Source organism: Ovis canadensis, chromosome X (assembly GCF_042477335.2).
Source record: "Ovis canadensis isolate MfBH-ARS-UI-01 breed Bighorn chromosome X, ARS-UI_OviCan_v2, whole genome shotgun sequence".
Taxonomy (NCBI): domain Eukaryota; kingdom Metazoa; phylum Chordata; class Mammalia; order Artiodactyla; family Bovidae; genus Ovis; species Ovis canadensis.
The window spans coordinates 19366809-19389536 of record NC_091727.1 but is presented as its reverse complement, the minus strand read 5'-3'; the positions used below and the strand labels follow the sequence as shown (position 1 = coordinate 19389536).

At 44.3% G+C, this 22728-nt stretch overlaps 1 protein-coding gene across 6 annotated transcripts in view; it reads left to right on the top strand.

Moving 5' to 3' along the window:
* The window catches only part of SH3KBP1 (SH3 domain containing kinase binding protein 1), a 335566-nt gene that overhangs the window by 149355 nt on the left and 163483 nt on the right, over positions 1 to 22728 (top strand). For all 6 annotated transcript variants that reach the window (XM_070291401.1, XM_070291398.1, XM_070291396.1 and 3 more), the window contains one exon: positions 18140 to 18243. In XM_070291401.1, coding sequence (XP_070147502.1) covers positions 18140 to 18243 — 104 coding nt within the window. The remainder of the gene's footprint in view (positions 1 to 18139; positions 18244 to 22728) is intronic.

Sequence of the window (22728 nt, the reverse complement as noted above, 5' to 3'; positions counted from 1 at the left end):
ACCCAGTGAGCAGATCCCTGCAGGGACCCGGGTAGGGAGGCTCCAGGCAGAAGGCAGTGAGCCGGGCTCGGGCAGGGGCGCTGGTTTCATCCCCCTGGGTGCCAGCCACCAGGGTGCCCAGGAGGACAAGAAGGGCTGCAGAGAGGGAGATGCCTCATCTTCATGGCCTTGCAGGAGGGCTGCTGAGTGTGTGCTCTAAACCATTTCTGAGGACCTACCCTGTGCCAGGCATTGTATCACCTACCAGTGGCCGCAGTCATGCTTCATAATGAACAACCACAAAACCTCAGTGACAAACAACAGTAAGCGTTTATTGCTTCTGAATCTGGGGTTAACTGGGAGCTAGCGAGGTAGCTTTTCTGGTTTTGACCAGGCTTCCTCATGTATCTGGTGACTCAGACAGTAAAGAACCCGCCTGGCAATACAAGAGACCCAGGTTCAACCCCTGGATTGGGAAGATCCCCTAGAGAAGGAAATGGCTGCCCACTCCAGTATTCTTGCCTGGAGAATCCCATGGACACGGGAGCCTGGTGGGTTATAGCCCATGGGGTTGCAAAGCATTGGACAGGACTGAGTGACTGACACTTTCCTTCGCCTCATGTGTCTGGAGGCCTGCTAGCATCTGCTTTGGCTCTAGCTGTCCTATGCTGTGTCTCGCATGCTCCAGCAGCTCGTGGGAGCATATTCACATGGCAGTGTAGAGGGCAACAGAGTGAGTAGAAACATCGGAGTTCTCTTGAGGCCTGGGCTGCAGATTGGCACGCTGCTACCTACACGTCACTTTGTTTCCTAAAACAGGTCACAGCATTTGGGGAGATCTACTCTGTCTTTAAGGGAGGCCCTCCAGAGCCATGTGACAGTCATGTGAGGGGTGAAAGAGTAGGGCCTAAACGTGGTCAGCACCCCCAGCTCTGTGTGACGGCGTAGTAGAAACACCTGGCAGTCCTCTCCACAACCCTGAAGAAGGCAGCATCGTTTTTGTGTGACTGTTGGCAGACTTGAGGCTCAGAGACTTTCTGCGACCTATGGAAGGTTATACTTCTAGTGAGCGATGTAGGCTGGGCTGGGACTCGTCTGTGAAACCGCCTCCTCTGTGCTGCCCTGCCCGACTCCACAGCACTTGGCATTACTGCCTCTCTGAAAACATCTATTTTGCCCTCTGTGTTTTTATCCCTCTCACCTCTGCTCTGCCTCTTTCTCTGTTATATTTTGCTAATGCATCTTCTCCAACTTCTTCAATGTAACCAGTTTTTATGCTTCTGTCTTAGGTATCTTCGATTTTGGCTACTCATTGCCAGGCTCAGCCACTGCCACAAGACACACGAACCCTCAGACCTCTCCTCTGGGCCAGACCTCCCTCCTTCTCCCCTCACCCTCATCTCAACTTGGCCACCCCGGCTGGTTGCTGGTCTCTTGGCTGCAAGTCACAGACACCCTGGTTTCACCTGGCTTAGGTTGTAAGGAATTGTCTCTCTTGTACAACAGGAGGTCCAGAGGCAGGGCAGCCTCCTTGGGCTGCGGGTTATTTCTCCTCCTGCCCTTCCTCTCAGTGAGTTGGCTTTGTGCTATGGCCCACAGATAGGGCGGTGGGCGGCCCTGCTTATACCCCATGGGGGCAGGACAGTGGCTTCTCTTCCTTGGGATTGCCAGAGCAGGCCTGTCTCTGTGTCTCTCTGTGCCACCCTGGCTTAGGGCTGCCCAGCCAGCCCTGTGCCCAGGTTCAGTTGTCTGCAGTGGAGTCCCCAGCTGTGCCCACGTGGCTGAGCCAGAGATTCTCCTGTCACACTCCCGCTCCTGCTTCCTTCTGCATTTTCATTGGCAGTGTCATCCCAGCCTTCAGTTCTTCCCGTCAGCACTTCATGATCATTGCAACTTCTTTTTTAAAAAAAAATTATTGGAAGATAATTGCTTTACAGTATTGTGTTGGTTTCTGCCATATAGCAACATGAGTCACCCGTGAATGTACATGTGTCCCCTCCCTCTTGAACCTCCCTTCCACCTCCCACCCCATCTCACCCCTCTAGGCTGTCACAGAGCTCTGGAATATTCAGTTCAGTCCAGTTCACTTCAGTCGCTCAGTCGTGTCCAACTCTTTGCAACCCCATGAATTGCAGCACGCCAGGCCTCCCTGTCCATCACTAGCTTGTGGAGTTCACTCAAACTCATGCCCATCGAGTTGATGATGCCATCCAGCCATCTCATCCTCTGTCGTCCCCTTCTCCTCCTGCCCCCAATCCCTCCCAGTATCAGGGTCTTTTCCAACGAGTCAGCTCTTCACATGAGGTGCCCAAAGTATTGGAGTTTCAGCTTTAGCATCAGTCCTTCCAATGAACACCCAGGACTGATCTCCTTTAGGATGGACTGGTTGGATCTGGAATATTACTCAGCTATAAAAAAGAATGCACTTGAGTCAGTCTTAATGAGATGGATGAACCTAGAGTGAAGTAAGTCAGAAAGAGAAAGACACATATTGTAATTCCTTTTTTCCCTCATCCTCATCTTCATTTGTTGCTCTTTCCTGTGCTTTTGAAATTATTACTAAAGGTTTGTTGAGAGCTGGGCTCTGGGCTAGCCTGTCATAATCCACAAGGAGACCAGCTCAGCAACTGCTCACAGGAGTTTAGGATTTGAGAATTGAAGAGTCCTGGGCAGATGGTCAGTGGGATCAGAATGAAGAGAGTATCCTGCTTTGGGTGCTGTGCCGTCCCATGGCAGTGCCCAGGGGGACACCTAATCTTGTCTCAGAAGTTGTCAGGGAAGGCGTCTGAGAAGGGGGTTGCTTCTAAGGTGAAGATTCCACTTTAGCAGTGTTTCCTGCTCATCCTTTAAAGAAAAATCATACCTGGTCTCTGATTTGGACACTTAACTCCCCTTTGTGCAGACCAGAGGTTGGTAAACCCCAACCCATGGGTCATATCTGGGGCTGCCTAGTTTGGGAAATAATGTTTTATTGGCACATGGCCACGCCCCTTCATTTACATATCATGTGTGTTTGTGTGCGTGTGCGCACGTGCTCCCTCTAGGAAGTTTCAGCTTGCAAGAGACACTGCCTTAGGTATATGATGTGGAAAACTTTATCATGAAGCCTATTAAGGGAACGATACTAAAGTGTTGAGGCAAGTGCTGGGGACAAAAATCAGAGTCGTTGGAGGAATTCATGTGCATTTATTTCTCTCTGTTTCTCTACCTCTTGGTCTTCTTTTCTCTGTTCCACAAAAGAATCTACATTCATTTTCTTGCCTCCAAATTTCTAGGTGGACCCTTTCTATACTTACAGTTTCTAAATTTACACTTTTCACAACATTCTGCTCCCTCCCTCAGAGGGAGGAATAAGGGTGCAGATTAATGTGGAAAATGAAAAATCAGAGTGTGAGATTCTCTTTTTAATGCACCTTTGCTACTCTCCCACATTTCCAAGGAAAGTATGACTTGCTTCAGTAAGGGAGAACAGTTTTTATTTGCCTTAAACAAAGAGATAACTATGTATATCAGTAAACTGTTTAGGGGGAAAATTCTGCTTAAAAGCCTTTCCATACATGTAGCCCAGTCCCTTTATCTGCACTGCTCATTTGCCTAAAAACCCATCCTTTTCTGAATGACACTCCTCCAGAGGGGCCTTGGCAACAAAGCCCTTTGTAGCCCCCAGAGGAAGCCAGTCATGGGCTTTGTTCTTTCATCACCACAAAATCACCTGCTCTGTAAGGCAGCTTTTGTGCTATGGTGTCTAGACCTCTCTACTCTTTTATTAAAATTTAGGTTGTACCTTTTCTTTTAGATTCACCCCAAGTCTTCTTTGTTAGACTTATTATACAAATCATACATGCTTTGTGTGAAAAATTAATAAGGGAACATCATGGTAATGAAAGTCAAAAAGTAGCTTAAAATCCCTTCCTTCCTTCATTTTCCCCAGAGGAGGCCTGGCTTGTGGTTATCTCCTCAGAAGATCTCCACTCGTATCTATTGGGATGAATCATAAGAAATTGCAGAGATTCGACCACAAAAGTGTCAATTTCGAAGGATATGACTTAATTTCAGTACACTGTGATACAGACGTACTGGTATTTTTGAGAAATACAGATGGCATCATGTTGTTTATAGTGTATTGTGATTCATGATGTTAGATTGAAGAGAATCTTGGAACTCATGCCATAGCAGTTCATTTAAGGCAGTGCCCTGTTGAGGAAATGGCACCCCACTCCAGTACTCTTGCCTGGAAAATCCCATGGATGGAGGAGCCCGGTAGGCTACAGTTCATGGGGTTGCAAAGAGTCGGACACGACTGAGCCACTTTACTTCCCTTCCTGTTGAGTAGTCTGCCTGTAGGTAAACCTCAACTTGACCAACTCATCCTCTCATTTATTAGCTATTTATTGTTGGCTGTGTTGGATCTTAGTAGCAGCACATGGGGTCTTTTGTTGCAGCACACAGGCTTAGTAGCATAGGGAATTTTAGTTCCCTGACCAGGGATCTAACCCACATCAACTGCATCCCATGGTGGATTCTTAACTACTGGACCACCAGGAAAGTTCCTCCAGTCCCCTGAATTAAGGAAGTTTAGTATGATTCTGGTTTTTCACTCTTCTGAATAATGGAGCACTGAATATTATGCATGTATCTTTGTACATTTCATGTAAGTTATCTGGAGTATAACTTCCTAAAGAGTGGAAGCGCTGTTTTCTTGATTTTTAAATATTTTGTTTTTGAGAATTTGTCAGATGCCTCTGGTCTGTTGGACTTGCTGACCTTAGAGTCCTTCATCCTCCAGTGATACCAGGAAGACGGGACCTTGGTGGAAGCCTGGCAGACCCTCCAGGCAAATTCTGTGCATTTGTAGACATTGGCACAAACTTCCCTCCCTTCATGAAATATTGGTGCACTGACTGCCCAGGGGGCACTGGAAACACAGACTCAAAGAAGACAGCGCAGCTGATGAGGGGTGGGAGGAAGAGGTGTACCTGGAGCTCTGTGGGTGCACAGAAGCCCAGGTGACCTCTTCATCCTGGGGTGGCAGGGGGACCTTGTGATGCTTTCCACAACCTCACTAGTTTGCAGAGGGAGAGGAACACAGGGCCCAATTGGAGGGGGACATTGAGGCAGTGGCAGGTGTCAGCCTGGGAATTAGTTGTGTTGGCCTTTGTGGAAGGGAGCAATGGGCATTGAGCTCAGCTGAGCCAAGGTGCCAGATGACAGACCAGGGCTCTTGCCAGCCACTGACCCGGGTAATAAGAGGGCACTTGGCCAGCAGCCACCTGCACACTGTGCCATACAGCCGCTCGTGGGTCAGGACCTGTCAAGTTGCCCAGTGTGAAGCATTACAACAAGCAGAGTCCAAATGCTATGTTTACTGATTTATTTTATATATATAATTCTCCCTCACACTTTGAAATTTCCTTGCAAACCATAAACTTGAAATCAGCAATAGTGGTTCTTAATGCTGTGGAGTGTTTCTGCCAATCTGGTGAAGCCAATGGACCACTTCTCAGAATAATGTCTGTAAATGAATAAAATCCATAGGATTAGAAAAGAAGCCAGTCATACTCATATACAGGTATCAAAATATTGCAAAAACTTAAGTAATACATATTCCTTTATTGATGTATTAAGCAGCAAGATCCAGCAGTGGGCCTAGAGGTGCTCATAATTTTGAAGTAGGAATGACTATCAATAATATTTCAAGATCACTGCAATGACCATGATGTGAACTGAAAATACCTATCCCACGTAATAGTCAGTCAATAAAATCCACAGATGCTGCTACTCTGTGAACTTGTTGTCTGTATGCAGAGTGGAAAAAAAGACCAGGTTTCAGATAGAGAGTAGTGAAAATAAAGACGTAAGTTTCTTCTGGTCCATGTTGAGATGCCCAGAAATCTGTCCACAAAGCCAGTTAAGAATCTCTGCTTTTAAGACGCAGGGAACGGACCTGTGGACACGGTGGGGAGTGGGGTGCGGGAGGGGGAGATGAATTGGGAGAGTGGGGTTAACATATGTGCACGACCATGTGGAAACTACAGCTAGTGGGAAACTGCTGTAGAGCCCAGGGAGCGGCAACGACCACGAGGGGTGGGAGGGAGGCTCAGGAGGGAGGGGACGTATGCAGACATATAGCTGATTCACGTTGTACAACAGAAACCAACGCAATATTGTAAAGCAGTTATACTCCGATCAAAAAAAAGAATCTCATGGAGAGTATATAACTCCATTGCTAACACTAGCAAGGGGGCACTCTTTCTGCCCCATTCTGATGCCTATGTCAGAAGCTTTCTCTATCTCTTTTATACTTTAATAAAACTTTATTACACACACACACAAAAGAATCTCTGCTTTTAGATACAAAAGAAGGAATTAGAATGAAAACCCCCATTTGTATCAAGAAAATTTATAAAAAATTACACTTCCCCCCTATTTATTCTGATAGGGATGAGAAAAGAAACTATATTAAAAATGAATCAGAATTTAACAAACATTTTGATTACCTGCAATGAAGATCTTTTCCCTTCTTCCTAAAGAGAAAGTTACATGGAATTTTCTGTCATTATCTAAATCTCCCAGGGCTGGTTTTTTTGGTACTGATCTTGAGAACTGGGAAACTCTAGATTTGTTCATGGTGGGTATTTTCCCCTGCAAATTCTCTAGTCATGAGAGATGGACCCCAGTTGAAGGTTTCTGGGGTTTGCTAGACCTTTGTTGCAGTTCGTATTCCCCATCGCTCCCTCTCTCTTCTTCTTGTTCCCTCTCTGCCTCCCCACTTCACCGTAAAAGTTAGGGGTTGGATGGATCCATTTGTCAGCAGCAAAGTTTGAGAAGGCCTTTAAAAATAGAGATGTTGTTGGGGGGGGGGGTGTTCGATAGGAGAAATCTTGTTTATGCTCAACAAATAACTTATATTTAGAATTTCCCTTCAGTTTTTCCTTTGAAATTCTGTATTCTCATTTCACTTGAATGACTCTGCATGGAGCATTTAAAAGTAGATCAAACAAAACTCTATAAATATGTTGAGTTCTTTTGGGCATTTTGCCCAAATCAGCTTTGCTAAAGCAGAGAAAAGCAGTGTGCTTTATGTAGCAGATTTTCTTCTCTGAACATCCAGGCTCCCTCCCCCAGCTGTGCTTTGGAGCCATGTCCCCCAGTGCAGTCTGCTGTGGTTCTGGTCATGTGGATTAAGGGGCCATGCAGAAAGGCTAAATCAAGCCCTGCTACCAGCCTAAGGAAAGGGGAAAACCAGAAGGATGTTGAGAGATATCACTGAGTTTGTTGGCCATTGTGTTTCCTTTATCTCACTCTAATGGGAAGCAAAGGTTGGCAAAAAAAAAAAAAAATTGGTTGAACTGGTATAAATGATGAACAAAGGTGTCCTGTAGCATATTCTTGAATGTAAAAAGAAGTGGGAAAAAAGGGCAGGAGTCAGGTGGCAGCAAGCCCTGCTGTAAAGCAAGTCTGCCCTCATCATTCCAATTGTGACACATGAGAAAACTGAGGCTGGGAGCTCAAGTGGGCTGCACGATGTGGTCGCAATGCTGGGGCCACTGGGTTATCTGTCTTTTCGCTATTACAAGGCCCAGGATTCTCCTAATGTGCCTTAATGCTATGTTGATAACCATGTGTCCGTGAGCTGCATGTGTCCTTCAGTTCAGTTCAGTTCAGTCGCTCAGTCGTGTCCGACTCTGAGACCCCATGAATCGCAGCACACCAGGCCTCCCTGTCCATCACCATCTCCCAGAGTTCACTCAAACTCACGTCCATCGAGTCAGTGATGCCATCCAGCCATCTCATCCTCTGTCGTCCCCTTCTCCTCCTGCCCCCAATCCCTCCCAGCATCAGAGTCTTTTCCAATGAGTCAACTCTTCGCATGAGGTGGCCAAAGTACTGGAGTTTTAGCATCATTCCTTCCAAAGAAATCCCAGGGCTGATCTCCTTCAGAATGGACTGGTTGGATCTCCTTGCAGTCCAAGGGACTCTCAAGAGTCTTCTCCAACACCACAGTTCAAAAGCATCAATTCTTTGGCACTCAGCTTTCTTCACAGTCCAACTCTCACATCCATACATGACTAATGGAAAAACCATAGCCTTGACTAGATGGACCTTTGTTGGCAGAGTAACGTCTCTGCTTTTCAATATGCTATCTAGGTTCGGACAGCTAATTCACATTATTTTTATGAGTCAGTTTGAGGTGGAGGCCACTGTGGTTGGAGGAGTTCTTCATGCCCTGCGCACCTGTATTATTAATGTATTTTATGAATTCTATGGAAATATCAGGTGACAATGTTAACATTGAAAATACCCATGTGTAGCTTCTATTTGCAGAAGCTCAGCTTGTGAAATGGATGGCCCCTTTCTGTATTATGCTGGCAGTAGAATCTCAGTGTGTGTGTGTGTGTGTGTGTGTTTTATGATACGTTAATTGGCTAACTTTAAGGCTGCTTTCAGTGGCTTCTTTAAACAGGGCATTAGACTCTGAAATTTTAGTCCTGAGGGAAGGTCTAGATCAGGGATTTGTGTCCCTCCCCCTGTTTCAAGATACCTGCTACCTGGACTCACACGTTGATGCTGAGTGGACATTCATGATGAGATGGCATCCACAGAACCATCATGAGGCACATGTGGATGTTGGTAAAGGAGTTGCATTTGTTGAAAAAGGTGTGCATGAAAGAGCTGAGAGGTGTCAGAGCTGAAGGCATGGAGAAAAACATACACACTGATGCTCAAAGATATTGCAAATACAGTGGGATGCAGGCAGTGTTAGAGAGAAGCAATAGTTCTTAGGGGAACATAGAGAAGGAACCCTCATGGCAGAGAGTGTGTGTGTCCCCTTCCATACCATCTTCTACACAAGGCTATTCATGCACACATGCTCTCCTCCTCTCACTCATTTAATTATATTAGGCTCTCACATATCAGTTGAGTGAATGAATCCAGTTATTGATTAATAAGCATTTGTTGAATCCTTACTCTTGATAGGTTCTGGGTAATAGTAGTAAATAAAGGAGTCCACGATGGGGGTTAAGGAGGGAGGGAGGTGGTGGTCTGTGTGTGTGTGTGTGTTTGCAGTGTTGGGATCATATAGGTATTATGTAATTTGGTCTTTTAATATACAATGGGCACCTATTGCACATCGGTACACGTAGAGCTGCTTGTCTGGTTTAATTGGCTGCTGCATTTCCCAAGGCCTTGATAAACCATGATTAATGGAGCTATTCCTTCACAGAAGACATTCAGGATGTTTCCTGTGTGGGTCTCTGTACATGTTAGAAACAATGCTGCCCTGGACGTGCTTACACATATATCTCTGCCTACTGAAAACAAGTATTTCCTGTCTTAAAGAGGACTACATTTAAAATCAAATATACATCATTTCTTGTTCGGATCTAGGCCCGTTCTCCCATTAGGTATAATTGACAGTTGACCATAAACTTGGAAGAAGAGAGCAGTTCAGATTATCACAGACACTGTTTAACATCACAGATGCTTCAGACTACAACACTGGTGGAGAGTGAGACACCTTCAGCACAGTGGCAAGACTACAAGGGTCACCAGAATCTTCTCATCCATGCCACTGGCTTTTTTTAAAATTGGTAAAATGTACATAACATAAAATATACCAACTTAACCATTTTGGAATTGGCTTTTAAACACACATTGGTGGGGGCCCTGCTTAACATCAGGTTGAGTCTTTAACTCTTTCCCTCTACCTTTCCGATCCTGCTTCAGTGCTGGGAATTTGTGTTCACAAAACTGACGACTCACAGACAGAATGTGGACTAGTTCATTAGTTCATTCATTCATTAAGAATGAATTGTGTGTCTGCTTGAATAGACACTGAGCTAGGTACTGGAGATCAAAGACGAACAAGAAAGGGTCATTGGCCTCCAGAGGGGTCAACAGAGACACACATATCACCTGATGATGATACTGTGGTATCATCCTTCCTTTCCTTCCCTGCATATCTGATTCTGAGTGTTTTTCAGACTTTCTCTCTTTGTGTTCTGTTGGGCTCTCTATTTGCTTCTAGGCTCCTTCCCCCAAGCTGTCCTGCATACCCCTGGTACCAGGCACTTCTTCCCAGATCACTGTCCTTCTCACACGTTCTGGTCACTTCTCTGGGCAGGATCTCACAAAATAAAAGTTCTCATCCTTTGCTTGATGTACAAAGTCCCCCAGAAATACACTCCTGATCTGCCTTCCTGGTATTATCTGGGGTCGGTGGAAGAAGAGGCCTGCAGACCACAGCTTATTTTACTCATGGACCTCGTACAGTCATCCAGGCATTCTGTGCCCATCCATCAAGATGGGGCCAGCACCCTGATCCTCATAGTGTTGGTGCGAGGACTTGAGGGGATACATATGACATACCTAGCAGGGTTCTTGGCACATAGCAGATACCTAGTCAGTGTTTATTTCCTTCATCTCTGCTAAGATGCAGTTGATTTTCCTTATGTGACTTTTGACTTCACCTCCCAACCCTGTCTCTGTGGCCCAGAGGCCCTACTCACTGGTTCCCTCTTGGTTCTGCACTTCCCTCCTGCATTCTGGTGAGACTTGGGAGCAAATGAGCACTGGCTTAGCTCTAACCTCTTTTCGGATGAACCTTGCCTTTGAAGGAGTAGGCAATTGGATTTTCTGTTTTCTGCCATGCAAAGATGTTGATTATACATATCCCTTTGAGGATCAAGCAGGCTCATCTCCAGGGACCAAACAGGGCTGGCTGATTAAATATTGTACATTTCCGCTGCGACAGTCCAGCCACAGCCAAGAGTCATTTGTAAAGAAAGACCCATGAGTTCCTTTTCTCCTGGCATGCCATCAGCCTCTGAAGTAGCCTTCTCTTCCTCTGAGTTACATTCCACTGGAAACAGGGGCATGCGTGGGAATTTTTCCAGGACAGGGTTTGATGCTGGGTCCACAAAGTCAGTCATTCAGTTTTCTCTTCCCTTGCATCCAGAATCCACTGGGTGTCCTGAGTAAAATGGGTGATTCTCCACTTTCATTTATTTCACTTTGTATTGTTTTTCTGTCCTAAAATAGTAAACCTGACCCCTTGCATAAATTGATGTTTCTGAATAAAAAACCAGCTTCTTCAAGAATCCAGAATGCTGCTCAGTAACTTAGGGAATTGCTGCAACCCTGGCAGTGTTCACTAATTAATTATAGCAGAGACTACCTTCTTTTCCATCCCCCGGCCCCCAGGAGCACATTTCCAGAGCTAGGAACTGCTTAGTACAACGGTCCCAAAGGCCTGTAAAATAGAAACCCAGCACAGCAGCGTTCACCTGGGTTGTGTGTTAGATGACATTGCCAATAAGTACAATTTTTTTTTGTCCTTTTGGGAGAAACTGAATATAGGACCTAAAGAGCATGGTCTGGAAGAGTCCCACTGATTTTTTAAAATAGTTTCTCTTTGGTTGCCCAGGGTCTTCATTGCTTTGCATGGGCTTTTCTCTAGTTGTGCCGAGCACGGGCTATTCTTCATTGCGTGGGCTTCTCATTGTTGTGCATTCTCTTGTTGTGGCTTCCAGCTCTAGAACATAGGGCCAGTAGTTGTGGGGCGTAGACATAGTTGCTCTATGCATGTGGGGTCTTCCAGACCAGAGATTGAACCTGTGTCCCCTGCGTTGGCAGGTGGATTCTTATCCATTGGACCACCAGGGAATCCCCCATTTATTTTTTGACAACTGACCTGTCTAGATGTCTCTAGAGCCTGGCTGTATGTTAGAATCACCTGGGGAGTTCCTGAAATTCACATGCCCAGGCTGCACCCCAGACCGGTGACTTCAGAGAATCTAGGGTTGGGGCCCAGGCATCCTTTTTTTTTTTCTTTTCCGCCTAAACATTTTATTTAGAAAAATTTCAAATGTACAGGAAAGTTGTAACAATAGTACAGTGAACATCCATTTAGATTCCCCTTTTGTTGACATTGCCACATTGGCTTTCTCTCTTTCTCTCACTATATGTCTGTGTGCATTCATATTTGTCTGTATGTAAATGTATATGCATACATGTGCACATCCTTCATTTTTTCCTTAAACAATTTGAAAGTACATTACAAATATCAAGACACTTCATCTCAAATACTTCAGAACAAGGACTTCCTCCTATGTAATTGCAGTAGAATTAACACTCAGGGAATGTAGCATTAATGTAATGCTATTATCTACTATTAGTCCATATCCAAACTTCCCCATTTCTTCCAATAATGTCCTTTATAACCTTTAAAAGAAACCCTGAATCTAGATAAGAATTGCATTATATTTAGTTGTTAAATCTCTTTACTGTTTCAAAGTCTAGAACAGTCCTCTAACCCTTTAAAAAGTTTTATGTGCTATTGAATTTGAAAAGATTAAAAAAAAATAAAACCAGGTCACTTTTGTCAACCGTCCCTCATTTTGGATTTACAGGATTTGAATTTGCATGTTTCTTCACTGTCAGATTTCATTTAAACATTTTGGGTGGGAGCATTCTATAGGCAGTCTTAAGCCCTTCTTAGCATATCACGTAAGGAGGCAGCACCTGGTGTCAATTAGTCCCATCGCTGATGACAGGGACTTTGAGACCTTGTCTTCCAGGTTCCTCCATACTGTGGGGACTATTTCCTTTCATAATCAATGAATCTTGGGGGAGATACCTTGAGACTCTCTAGTGGGTTAGTCACCTAGTCGTGTCCAACTCTTTGCGACCCCACAAACTATAGCCCGTCAGGTTCCTCTATCCGTGGGATTCTCCAGGCAAGAATACTGGAGTAGATTGCCAGTCCCTTCTCCAGAGGATCTTCCTGACCCAGGGATCAAACCCATGTCTCCTGCATTGCAGGCAGATTCTTTACCATCTGAGCTACAGGGATATCCTCCTAATCCCCAATAAGATTTCACCCCGTGGTTATAGAGACCATTGATTATTGTCAGAATCAGTCGTTGCCATGATGGTTATAAGATAGTGATTGTCAGTTCCTGTAATTTCTACATGTATTTGTTGACATTCTTTTGTAAAGGAGAGCTTTGCCCTCATGGCCCATCCTTACCTGTCTAATCTTACCCATCTGTCTAGCTATGAACCTAGCTACCTAGTGAATGTATCATGATGGGTTCATGAGCTTTTTTGAAATGAATGAATTCTTCAGTAAATGGTGTCATTGTCCCATATTTGGCCAGTAGAAGCCCCATGAAGCTCATCCTTGTGTCCTTTTGAAATTACCCGTCAAGGCTTCAGGTGCTTCATTCATTCTGTCATAGCCACATATTCCAGTCTTACTTTGTATTTTCTTTGCTCCAGTCCTGGAAGAAGTCATTTTTCTCTGGAGACCTAGTTCCTTAGGGGCTGTTGTTTAGGAAGTTATGGGAAATTTTATAAAACTTGTAACTATGAAACAGGCGATTTCAGGGGACGGCCAAGATTGGGACTACTGCTTAGCATCCTCCACAGGGAGAGTGTTTGGTCCCACAAGGTATTTTCCTTCGGTCACCTATAATTGGTAGCTCTGATGCATTGTTGAGGTTTACATTTTTGTGGGCAGTGTCACTTGCAGAGTCAGGTTTAAATGCAAGCCCTTGGACTCAGCCTCAGAGAGTACAGTTCTGTTGGTCTGCCCTGCATGCCAAAGTTTTGATACAGGTGGACCCCAGGCCTTATCTGGAGAAAATGCCAGAAGTGACCCTAAGAATTAGAGGCTTCTTATGATGTTTCTCTTTGATTTTATAAATGTTGTCTCTTTTGTAAAACAGTGTCAGGATACTGCTGCATTCTCTAGGCATGTGGTGAGGATTCCCTTGATTAAGTTAGTGAATTTCTTGAAAATATCAAGTGATTTAAACCCTCATAGTTTTACTCTTGTTCTGTCAAGGAGGATGTGGCATATTAAAAAAAAAAAAAAAACAAACAGGCTGTATGAGTATTGAAAGTTTTCAGTTGACCCAAAGGCTTTTTTCAACCACTGCACTATTTGTTGTTATATTTTTGTGGTCATTGAATGAACTGACCTAGTAAAGTTTTCTCATGCCATAAGACCCCGGAAAGCCCTAAAATATAGATGTGTGTGCTGTTTCTGACACTTGGTCTTGGCACCTTTTGTAGTTTCTATTTCCTTTTTAGAGAATGTGAATATATGACATTTCCTCCCCATCCAACCAGTTTTATTTCATTAAAATATGGGCCCCAGTTCTCAGCAGCTGTAAGGAAATGCTTCTGATTCATGGTTTGTCACTTCCTGGTTTCACATCTTAACCATGTACCATGTTAGTCCAGTGAGTCCTTTCTGCAATCTCAAGACTCATGGACGGGAATTCTTCTTAAGAACAGTCAGACAGGGGAGGCAGTCTCTGGAGTTGCATATCCTGATTCAAAATCCCAGGCCCTTCTAGCACTTTCTAGCTGTGAAACCTCTGGTAAAATAGTCTCTATGTGCCTCCTTGGTCTCCTTGTCTGTAAAAGGGAAGGTTCAGGATGTACCCTCAAGGTTCAGTGAGAGGATTAAATGGGCTAATGCGTATGAATTGCTTAGTAGTCTCTGGCACACAGTAAGTACTCAATAAATGTTAGCTTTTACTATTTTATTAAGCAAAGCTGGTCATGAATGGAAGGTGGTTATGAGATCTAGTGAGGGAGTTGAGGGTACCTGCCTTGCTACCTGTGTTTGCCTGTGTTCCTCTGAAAGAGTGCCTGTTCATGCATTTGGATTTTGTGGCCATCATATGATATGGCAGTAAAGTAGAGACATGTCAAGTATGCCTTGTGAAGTCTGCCTTAGTCATAATTTTTTAGTAAGCTGTGTGCCCCCGTACCTTTGCTTATATGTTCATAAAACTTGTGTTCGTTACTTTCAGTTATGTATAAAGAGTTAAAAAACACACATGCAGTAGAAGTGTATTAAAAATTGCCTGTGGACCAGGCTGTGAGTGTGGAGGTGGTAACTTGAATGAAAGGACTCCAAACGACAGCCTTGGGCAAGTCATACATTATTTCCCCTCCAGTTTCTACTAGCTATTAAAAGGAGATGACATTGTTGTCTGCATACCTCTTCGAGGAAGGTCAAGACCAACTAGTGAACATCAGTGAAATGCCAGGGAAAGGAAAACATGGCAAATGACAGTCTTAAATTTCCTTTAATTTGATATGGGCAGAAGCCACTGAGATACAGTGCCTCCGAATGTCAGATGTTCCCCCCGAGCTGAGTTTTAGGTTGGGTGGAACTGGCAAACAAGATTGAAACAGTAATTTGCAGAGGTTGAGGAATGAGGAGTTATCTGTAATGAGAAAGCTGTGGAGAAGCCCTCAGGCTGTGTTATGCAATGTTGTGGGAAGCAGTTAAGTACAGATTGCAGGGAACTTGAGCCGAGATGTGACCTGAATTGGTTCATCCAGCATTAGAGCGAGAACTCTGAACTCAGGGCAGGGAGACACTGCCACTTGCTAGCTTGGTGACCTTGGGTAAGTCACTGAGCCCGAGCTGCTTCATTTCCAAGATGGTTGCTCATTCTGGCTCTTTTCTTTTTCACTGCTGCGATTGGTAGGGTGAGTTAGGGTGATGGGTGGCAGAGGTGCCTTAGAAAAGATCAGAAACAATCCTAGTGTCCGAGGGGGTCGTTGTTTCAGGCTCACTTTTCTTGGTCTTGTATGTTTCTTGGTCTTTATAGGTCTTTGTGCCACCAGTTGAATAATCTTAGAAGCTTTTAAGAAATATTGAGTAGCCTGGCAGAGAGAGATTAGTTAGTGTGCTTTTCTTTCTGATTCCAGGCAGGGCTCTACAGATGTCCGATGGAAACATTTGCTTCTAGAGAAATACTATTCTGTTCTAGGTCCTGATTGCTGGGTTAGTCTTGTCTCTCCTTTGCCCTTTATGTAGCATTGGGTTCGATGCTACATTTTACAAAGGATTCTGTGAAGGTACGAATTTACATATAACTGAGTTTTATGACTTCAGCTAGCAATAGGTATTCAGATGTTATTTTAAAGTCATTTTGGTCAGAACTTAGGTGACCTCTGTGGGTATGAGTGTGAGGTGTCAGACATTTGTCATATTTACTTGTTTCATGCTCAATTTTCTGTCTGCAGAGTTTGTTTTGAACATAACATGAACAAGTATAGCTCTTAAAGATTATAGAAGCTCACCTTACGAGGTGTAGATGGGGCAGCGGAGGCGCAGGGAGTAGGAGGTGATGCCATGATCGCTTGGTCATCTGGACTCGTGGCTCGAATGAAAATCTGTATCCTTTATTCTGGAGGGCTTGATCTCCTTCCTTTGTGTTGGAAGCCAGGAGAAGCAGTGGAGTTCTTTTTTAAACTGTATAATTCGATTTATTTCTGGCTGTGCTGGCTTTTCGTTGCCGCATGGGCTTTTTGCTAGTTGCGGCGAGCAGGAGCTACTGTCCAGTTGCGATGCGCGGGCTTCTCATTGTGGTGGGTTCTCCTGTTGTGGCGCATGGGCTCTAGAGCACAGGCTCAGTAGTTGTGGTGTATGAGCTTAGTTGCTCTGAAGCATGTGAGATCTTCCCAGACCAGGGATCGAACCTGTGTCCCCTGCACTGGCAAGCAGATAGATTCCTAACCACTGCTCCATCAAGGGAGTCACAGCAGTGGAGTTCTTTGTCCTCAAGATGACTCTTGTGGACTTCCCGCCTGGGAAGAGCCATTTGGGTGAGCCCTCTGTTCCTAGGAGAGCTGGGGCTGCCCTCCTCTGTCCACAGACAGTGTACTTGGCACCTGGGAACCAGCTTGAGAGCCACGTATTGGTTCTTATGGAGACCAGGCAGCTTGTGGTTTCTCACAAGGGGGTGAAGTATTTTCTTTTTTTTTTTTTTTGGGGGGGGTGAAGTATTTTCATGTCACCACCAAAGTCGTGGTTAGGTGACATGCTGGTGCTCAAGTTCTGCCCTCTTCCCTTTGTTCAGTTCTGTTCTTCCCTCGTGAGGTTCGGGCAGAAAAAAAATAGAACAGAGAAAACTAGGCCACTGGCTTGGGATAAATATCAATCAGCACATCAGATGTAGCCAAGGCCTCCCCTCTGTATGACATCACACTGCATGGGGGTCTCAGTGCGGCCAGTGGTCACTCCTGTGGGAACTGGCTGTTTCAGGGAAGATTAGAAAAGGAAAGGAGTCCCTGTAGACAGTACCCAAAGATAATGTAAGCACTTCTAAATGTGTGGCCTTGAAGTCGTTGATCCCTGTGGTGTTCGAGGCCATGTGGCAGCAGGAAGGAATGAGGTGAGGTGGTCAGCCTTGAGCGATAAGCTTCTGAGCAATGCTGGTCTCAGTCCCCCTCTCCGGTCCACGTCTTTGCAGCTTGGGCCTCCTCTGCTGTCTGTCTCTGCCCCTTAAGCCCCATCACACACACCATATGCATGTTCTGTCTCCCCACAGTGCGTGTCTGTGGCGTGGATAGTTGCATCCGGATTTGAACAGCTTTGAACCAGGACCTCCCAGTGGGGCCACACTGGGGGAGTGAGATGCTGTGACTTTGAGTGTCCTTCAGTCAAGCAAAGTGTGGCCCTGGCTTTTCTCTTGATGTTCCTGGATTGGTTCTGTGTAAGCAGCCAGGGATCCTGCTAATGGCTCCCCTGGGACAGAGAGAAGAGGACCGAAGTGGATTTGCTGATCCCCTGTGGGGCATTTGGAATGGTACCAAGAGTAGGCTGAAATCTAATCAGCCTTTGCTTATCAGCCTGAGTTCCAGCATGTTAAAAGGGTGATGATTAGTGAGAGAAAGGCCAGAATACTTTATCTTTTCCTTTGCACATTTGGGAAGAATTTCCTCTGCCTCGCTAGCATTAGAAGCAGACCATTCTTTTCCCTCCACTGTATCACATCAGCTTTCATTAAAAGTCACCAGCAAATACAAAGCCCTGTCCATGGAAAACCGTTTAAGGCAACACTGTGCTCCAGCGCTTCGGGGTGGGCTTTTGCCTTCTGCACCACCAGATTGGTTTCTCATATCCATGCCTTTCTGACCCAGCAGCTTTTCAAAGACCAAGCAGCATTGCTCTGCTTTCTCCTGCCTCTCTCCCAGAGACCAGAGCTGTCATGCCTCTAGCCATGTCCCAGAGAGCATATTTGAGACAAGTCAGCTTAATTTGCCTGCATGCCTAGGATGCCTCTCTTTAAAATCGATTTTTGAGACCAGAGCTGGATCTGAATGTTTTCCTTTTCCCGTGCAGGCGAGCGACGGAGGCGTCGGTGCCAGGTAGCATTCAGCTACCTGCCGCAGAACGATGACGAGCTTGAGCTGAAAGTCGGCGACATCATAGAGGTGGTGGGAGAGGTACGTGTGCCAGGCGGGCGGGTGCAGGGCCTCTCATGGACTGTCAGAACCCACCTGTGGCTAGTTGGCCTTGCTGTGGGGGGTGTTAGGACTCAAGAGACCGGGGACATCATCCGGTTGAGTCTTCCAGAAGAGATGCCTCTAGAGAGGTGTGCCTCCCAGCCCGCTGAGGGCAGATGTGGACCATTTAAAACTGTGATCTTCTTCACTGCACGCTAGCTAACGCCAACCCAGTAGCATAGCTTTCCTCCTCTGCTTCAAGTGCTCATAGACGCTCGGTATCCAGAGTGACCATGTCCACCTTAAAGGATGGATTCGGTATTGGTCATGGGGAGCACTGTGGATTCAGAGGGAAGGAAAGAAGTGACATTGATAGAAGACCTAGTATGTGATGGGCATGACAAGGTTCTTTATACATTGGTCCATTGACTATTCATAACCACTTTAGTTTTGTAGATAAAGAAAGAGGCCTGAGAGACCCCAGAAGAGGCAGGGGTTGAGGGTTGAAGCTAGGTCCACCTGGCTGGAGACCTTTGTTCTCTCACTGCCCTACGTTACCTTGTCCCTGAGTGGTCCCAGATGCTTGCAGCCAGGCCTGCTGGTGAGGTGGGCACCAGACCCTGGCACAGGATTTGGGGGCTCCACTCCCTCAGGCCAGGAACATCCCGGGCTTCGCACTTAGAATCTGATCATTCATCCTGATTCAACATATGTATCTGTGTATAGTGATAGTTTTCCAATTGCTTTCATTTCCTGCATACCATTCAATGTTACAGAAACCCATGATTTATTAAAAAATAAAAACTAGGAAGCCAGAAGTCAAGGAGGAGGTTAAGTGAAGTATGACGTGGGTGGGAGTGGCAGGGCTGATGCCAGCAGACAGATTTCTGGACTCTCATATAAACATAAAGGGAGCACGCATCAAAGCTTTATTTCACTCATTAATGAGGGCATCTGCAAGATGGTAAGGCTGACTCAAAGAGAATGGTGAAAGAGCAAAGTGTTTATAAATGATTGAAAGAGAAAAAAGTTTGAGTAAGATTGCTAAGTTAGATGCGAAACTACGTTGTGTCCTACAGGGCAGTGAGATGAACCTCTGAGGTCATCTTTTCTAGGGGATGAATCTCTTTTTCCCTGCTGGTCAAAGGTTATTTTCGTGGTTATCTGACAAGACTCATTCACTTTGTTCTCGGTCTTCTAGCAGTTAGCATCTGCCCTAACACAGTTGTAAACTCTCCTCATAAAAAGTAAACAGTGTGTCAAGCAAAGATACTTGTCCCTAGAGAATCAATCAGTGTGGTTCCCAGTGTTGGAGGACATGCAGCAACTCGCTTTTTGCCAGTTTCCCAGTTTTGGATCGTTTGAATTAGTATGTCGTTCATCATGTTTTATTCCTGGTGCCAAGCACAACACATAGGAGATATTTACTGAAAGCTGAATGAGTGCGAAATGAATGGACAGCGGAGTAGAACATTTGTGCCAAAGGTAGAAGGACACAGTTCTTAAGACTGAAACCAGGGACGAAATTCCAGGGGAAAAAATAAACGATTGTGACTAAAAATTAAAAAAAAGAGTTAAAATTTTGGTATGATTTGAAGTGAGTTTAGCTAAACAAAGAGGACAACAAACAGGAAAAAATTTGAAAAAATTTTATATATGTAACATATGAAAATATATTAGGAAGCTATTATAAGAATGATAAAGGATAGATATGCTATAAACACATATCCCACAAGTGGAAATAAAAATCTGAACCATGAGAAACTGTTTTAACCTGTTACTAATTAATCAAATTAAGACAATTTGATTGGGTACCTCCTTTTGAAAATCCTAAAAAAATATTTAGTGGTGAGACTTGGCAGTGATTAGAAGAACTGGTGAATTTGTATATCTTTATGATCCTTGTTTGATGCTATTTAGCAAGGTGCTTCAAGAGCTATAAAAATCTGAATTAATACCCTTTGACTCAGTAATTTTACTCCTAGAAATTTATTCATGGAAAATGGTTACAGAAAAAAAATATGTTAAACATGTTAATTGCAGCAATGCTTGTGATAATGAAAAAATCATCAAGAAAGGGAATAGTTGTGTGAATTAAAGTATATTATCCAGCTAGAAGATTGTGAAGCCTTTAAGATGGTAAATACAGAAGCCTTTATATTTATTACAATACTGTGCATTGTAATTATCTGTTATATTCCACTAACCTGAGAGCTTTTCAGCAGCTAGGATCTGGTTTTTATCTATCTTTATATTCATAGTACATGGAATAGTGCCTGAAACCTAACACATACTTTAATAAATGCTTGCTAATACATGGAAGTATGAAAATATTTTTTTCAAAATGAACAGATCAGTCACAAAATTACATTCACTAGGAACAGTTAAATATAATTGTCTGAAGTCTATCTCAATGCATGTGATCAAAGACAGAAAGGGCCGCAGGACTGAAAGTGGTTCTGCCATAGAAGATGGTTTTCCCTTTAATGTTGTAATAATACTGTAAGAAATACAAATCAAGATAAAAGTTCTTAATAAATTTCTGGAATTATTGCTGAGCCTCATCTGTCTGTTGACTCCAGGGGAACCAAGTGAGGATCGCTAAGGGAGAGGAATCATTACAGGGCTGGTGTTCTCCTTTCCTGGAAGAAGAGCTTCACCACCCTCTGTGGGCCCAGCCTCTTTACCATCCATGCTTGTTCAGTGCTAGGCTTCGTCCTGGGCTTGCCTCAAGTAGGAAAAAGGAAAACTAACTGGGTAGCCTCTGCTATTTCTGTAAAACAAAGCATAAACGTTTACCTTTTAATCCATATTTTAAAATTATATCACCAAAAGTTAATTTCCCTACTTTTGAAGTTTATTCTAATATTGCAGATTCTGGGCCATTATCCCTGTATCGTATAGTCTGTCCTTTTCTCTTATGACAGATGTTATATAAATGCCAATAGATTGCTACTGTCTAATGCCACTGAAGACTAAAAACAAAATAAAAATCCCAAATAAACAAAATCCCTTAAATCACAGGAGCAGGTTATGAGAAGACCATAGTTACAGCTTTGCAATACTATAGTATCAATCTGTTTGTCAAGAGAAAGATAACGTATTGTGTATGTGCATATAGATTATATTTTTATTGATAAATTGATTCATAGATTAATTCTGCAGTGTTACAAAGCTATACAAACAGCTCCCCACCTGTCCCCAAGAGACAGTTCCTAGGATTTTGAATATATGGACCAGTTCTTGAGAACAGTTGAAGCAGGTAGAGAATCCTAAAAAATGATATACTTATATCTCAACGTGTAATCTTAGCTTAAAAATGTATATTCATCTGCCTTATAGGGCCAGGGCGTTTTCCTAAACTATGTGTTTGTTGGTTTGAGCTCCGCCTTCTCTGCATCCATGATGCATCCTCTACTATTCCCACTGGTTTCTTTAAACTTTTTGGAAGTAAGAGTGCTACACTACGTGGCATATAGGATCCTAGTTCCCCAACCAAGGATCGAACCTGGGCCCCTTGCATTGGAAGCACAGAGTCTTAGATATTGGACCACCAGGGAAGTCCCACCACTGGTTTCCTTGAAGTGGATTGAAGACAACTTAAGGGAAGCAATGAGGGTTAATAATTCTCCTAAAATTCTACACTCCCTCACCTCCCAAACTTTTAGTTGTCTTTTCTATACCTAATTTGTTGGCATCATGTTTTTAAACCTTCAAATTATGATCGCATTTCTTCTCACCACTAGCCTTTTGTCTTCAAACCTACGTACTTTGTACTCTTTAACCATATTGTGTGCTGGCAGGAAGAGCAGTGAACTGAAGCAGGTCTGGGTGGACCTGGCCCTGATCCTTGGTGAGGGGAACAGCACTTCTGGCCAAAGTTACCAGCTCAGCCCGGATGGGTCTCTGCAGTGTGGCCAGAGGAGAAATGCAGAGTGTGGGGCGGTCCAGGGATGAGTGGGGCTGGCAAAGTGAAGGTCACTCAGGAAAGTGCTTCTGCCTCCTGGCTGGAGAGCAGTCAGTGGTCTGCAGGGAGGACAAAAGTTCTTGTGAAGTTAATGGGACTTCACTTTCCAGAAGGAAAGCTAGCAGGCTAAATCCCTGGTAGGCATTTTTAAGTACACAGTTGCGACATTTCTGTCTGGAGTGGAGTGGACTGGCCAGTGCAGTCTAGACTAGCCTGTAGCTAGTCTGTGTGTGTGTGTTCCAATAAAGCTTTATTTACAAATGTAAGAGCCAGACTTGCCCCTGCTCCCCCGGCAAGAGGTTCCCCACCCTTCATTCTTCACTTGCAGAGAAGGGCAGTGGGATGGGATGGGGAAGCTGATGTTTATAGGGTGTTTACCACATGCCAGGGCACTGTGATACATGATATTTCATTTGGTCATCACAGAAATCAGTGTCTGGAAGGTGTGATCAGTATTTGTATTTTGTAGCTGAGGAAACTGAGGCTCAGAGAGGTTAAGTAACTTGACTGAAGTTGCT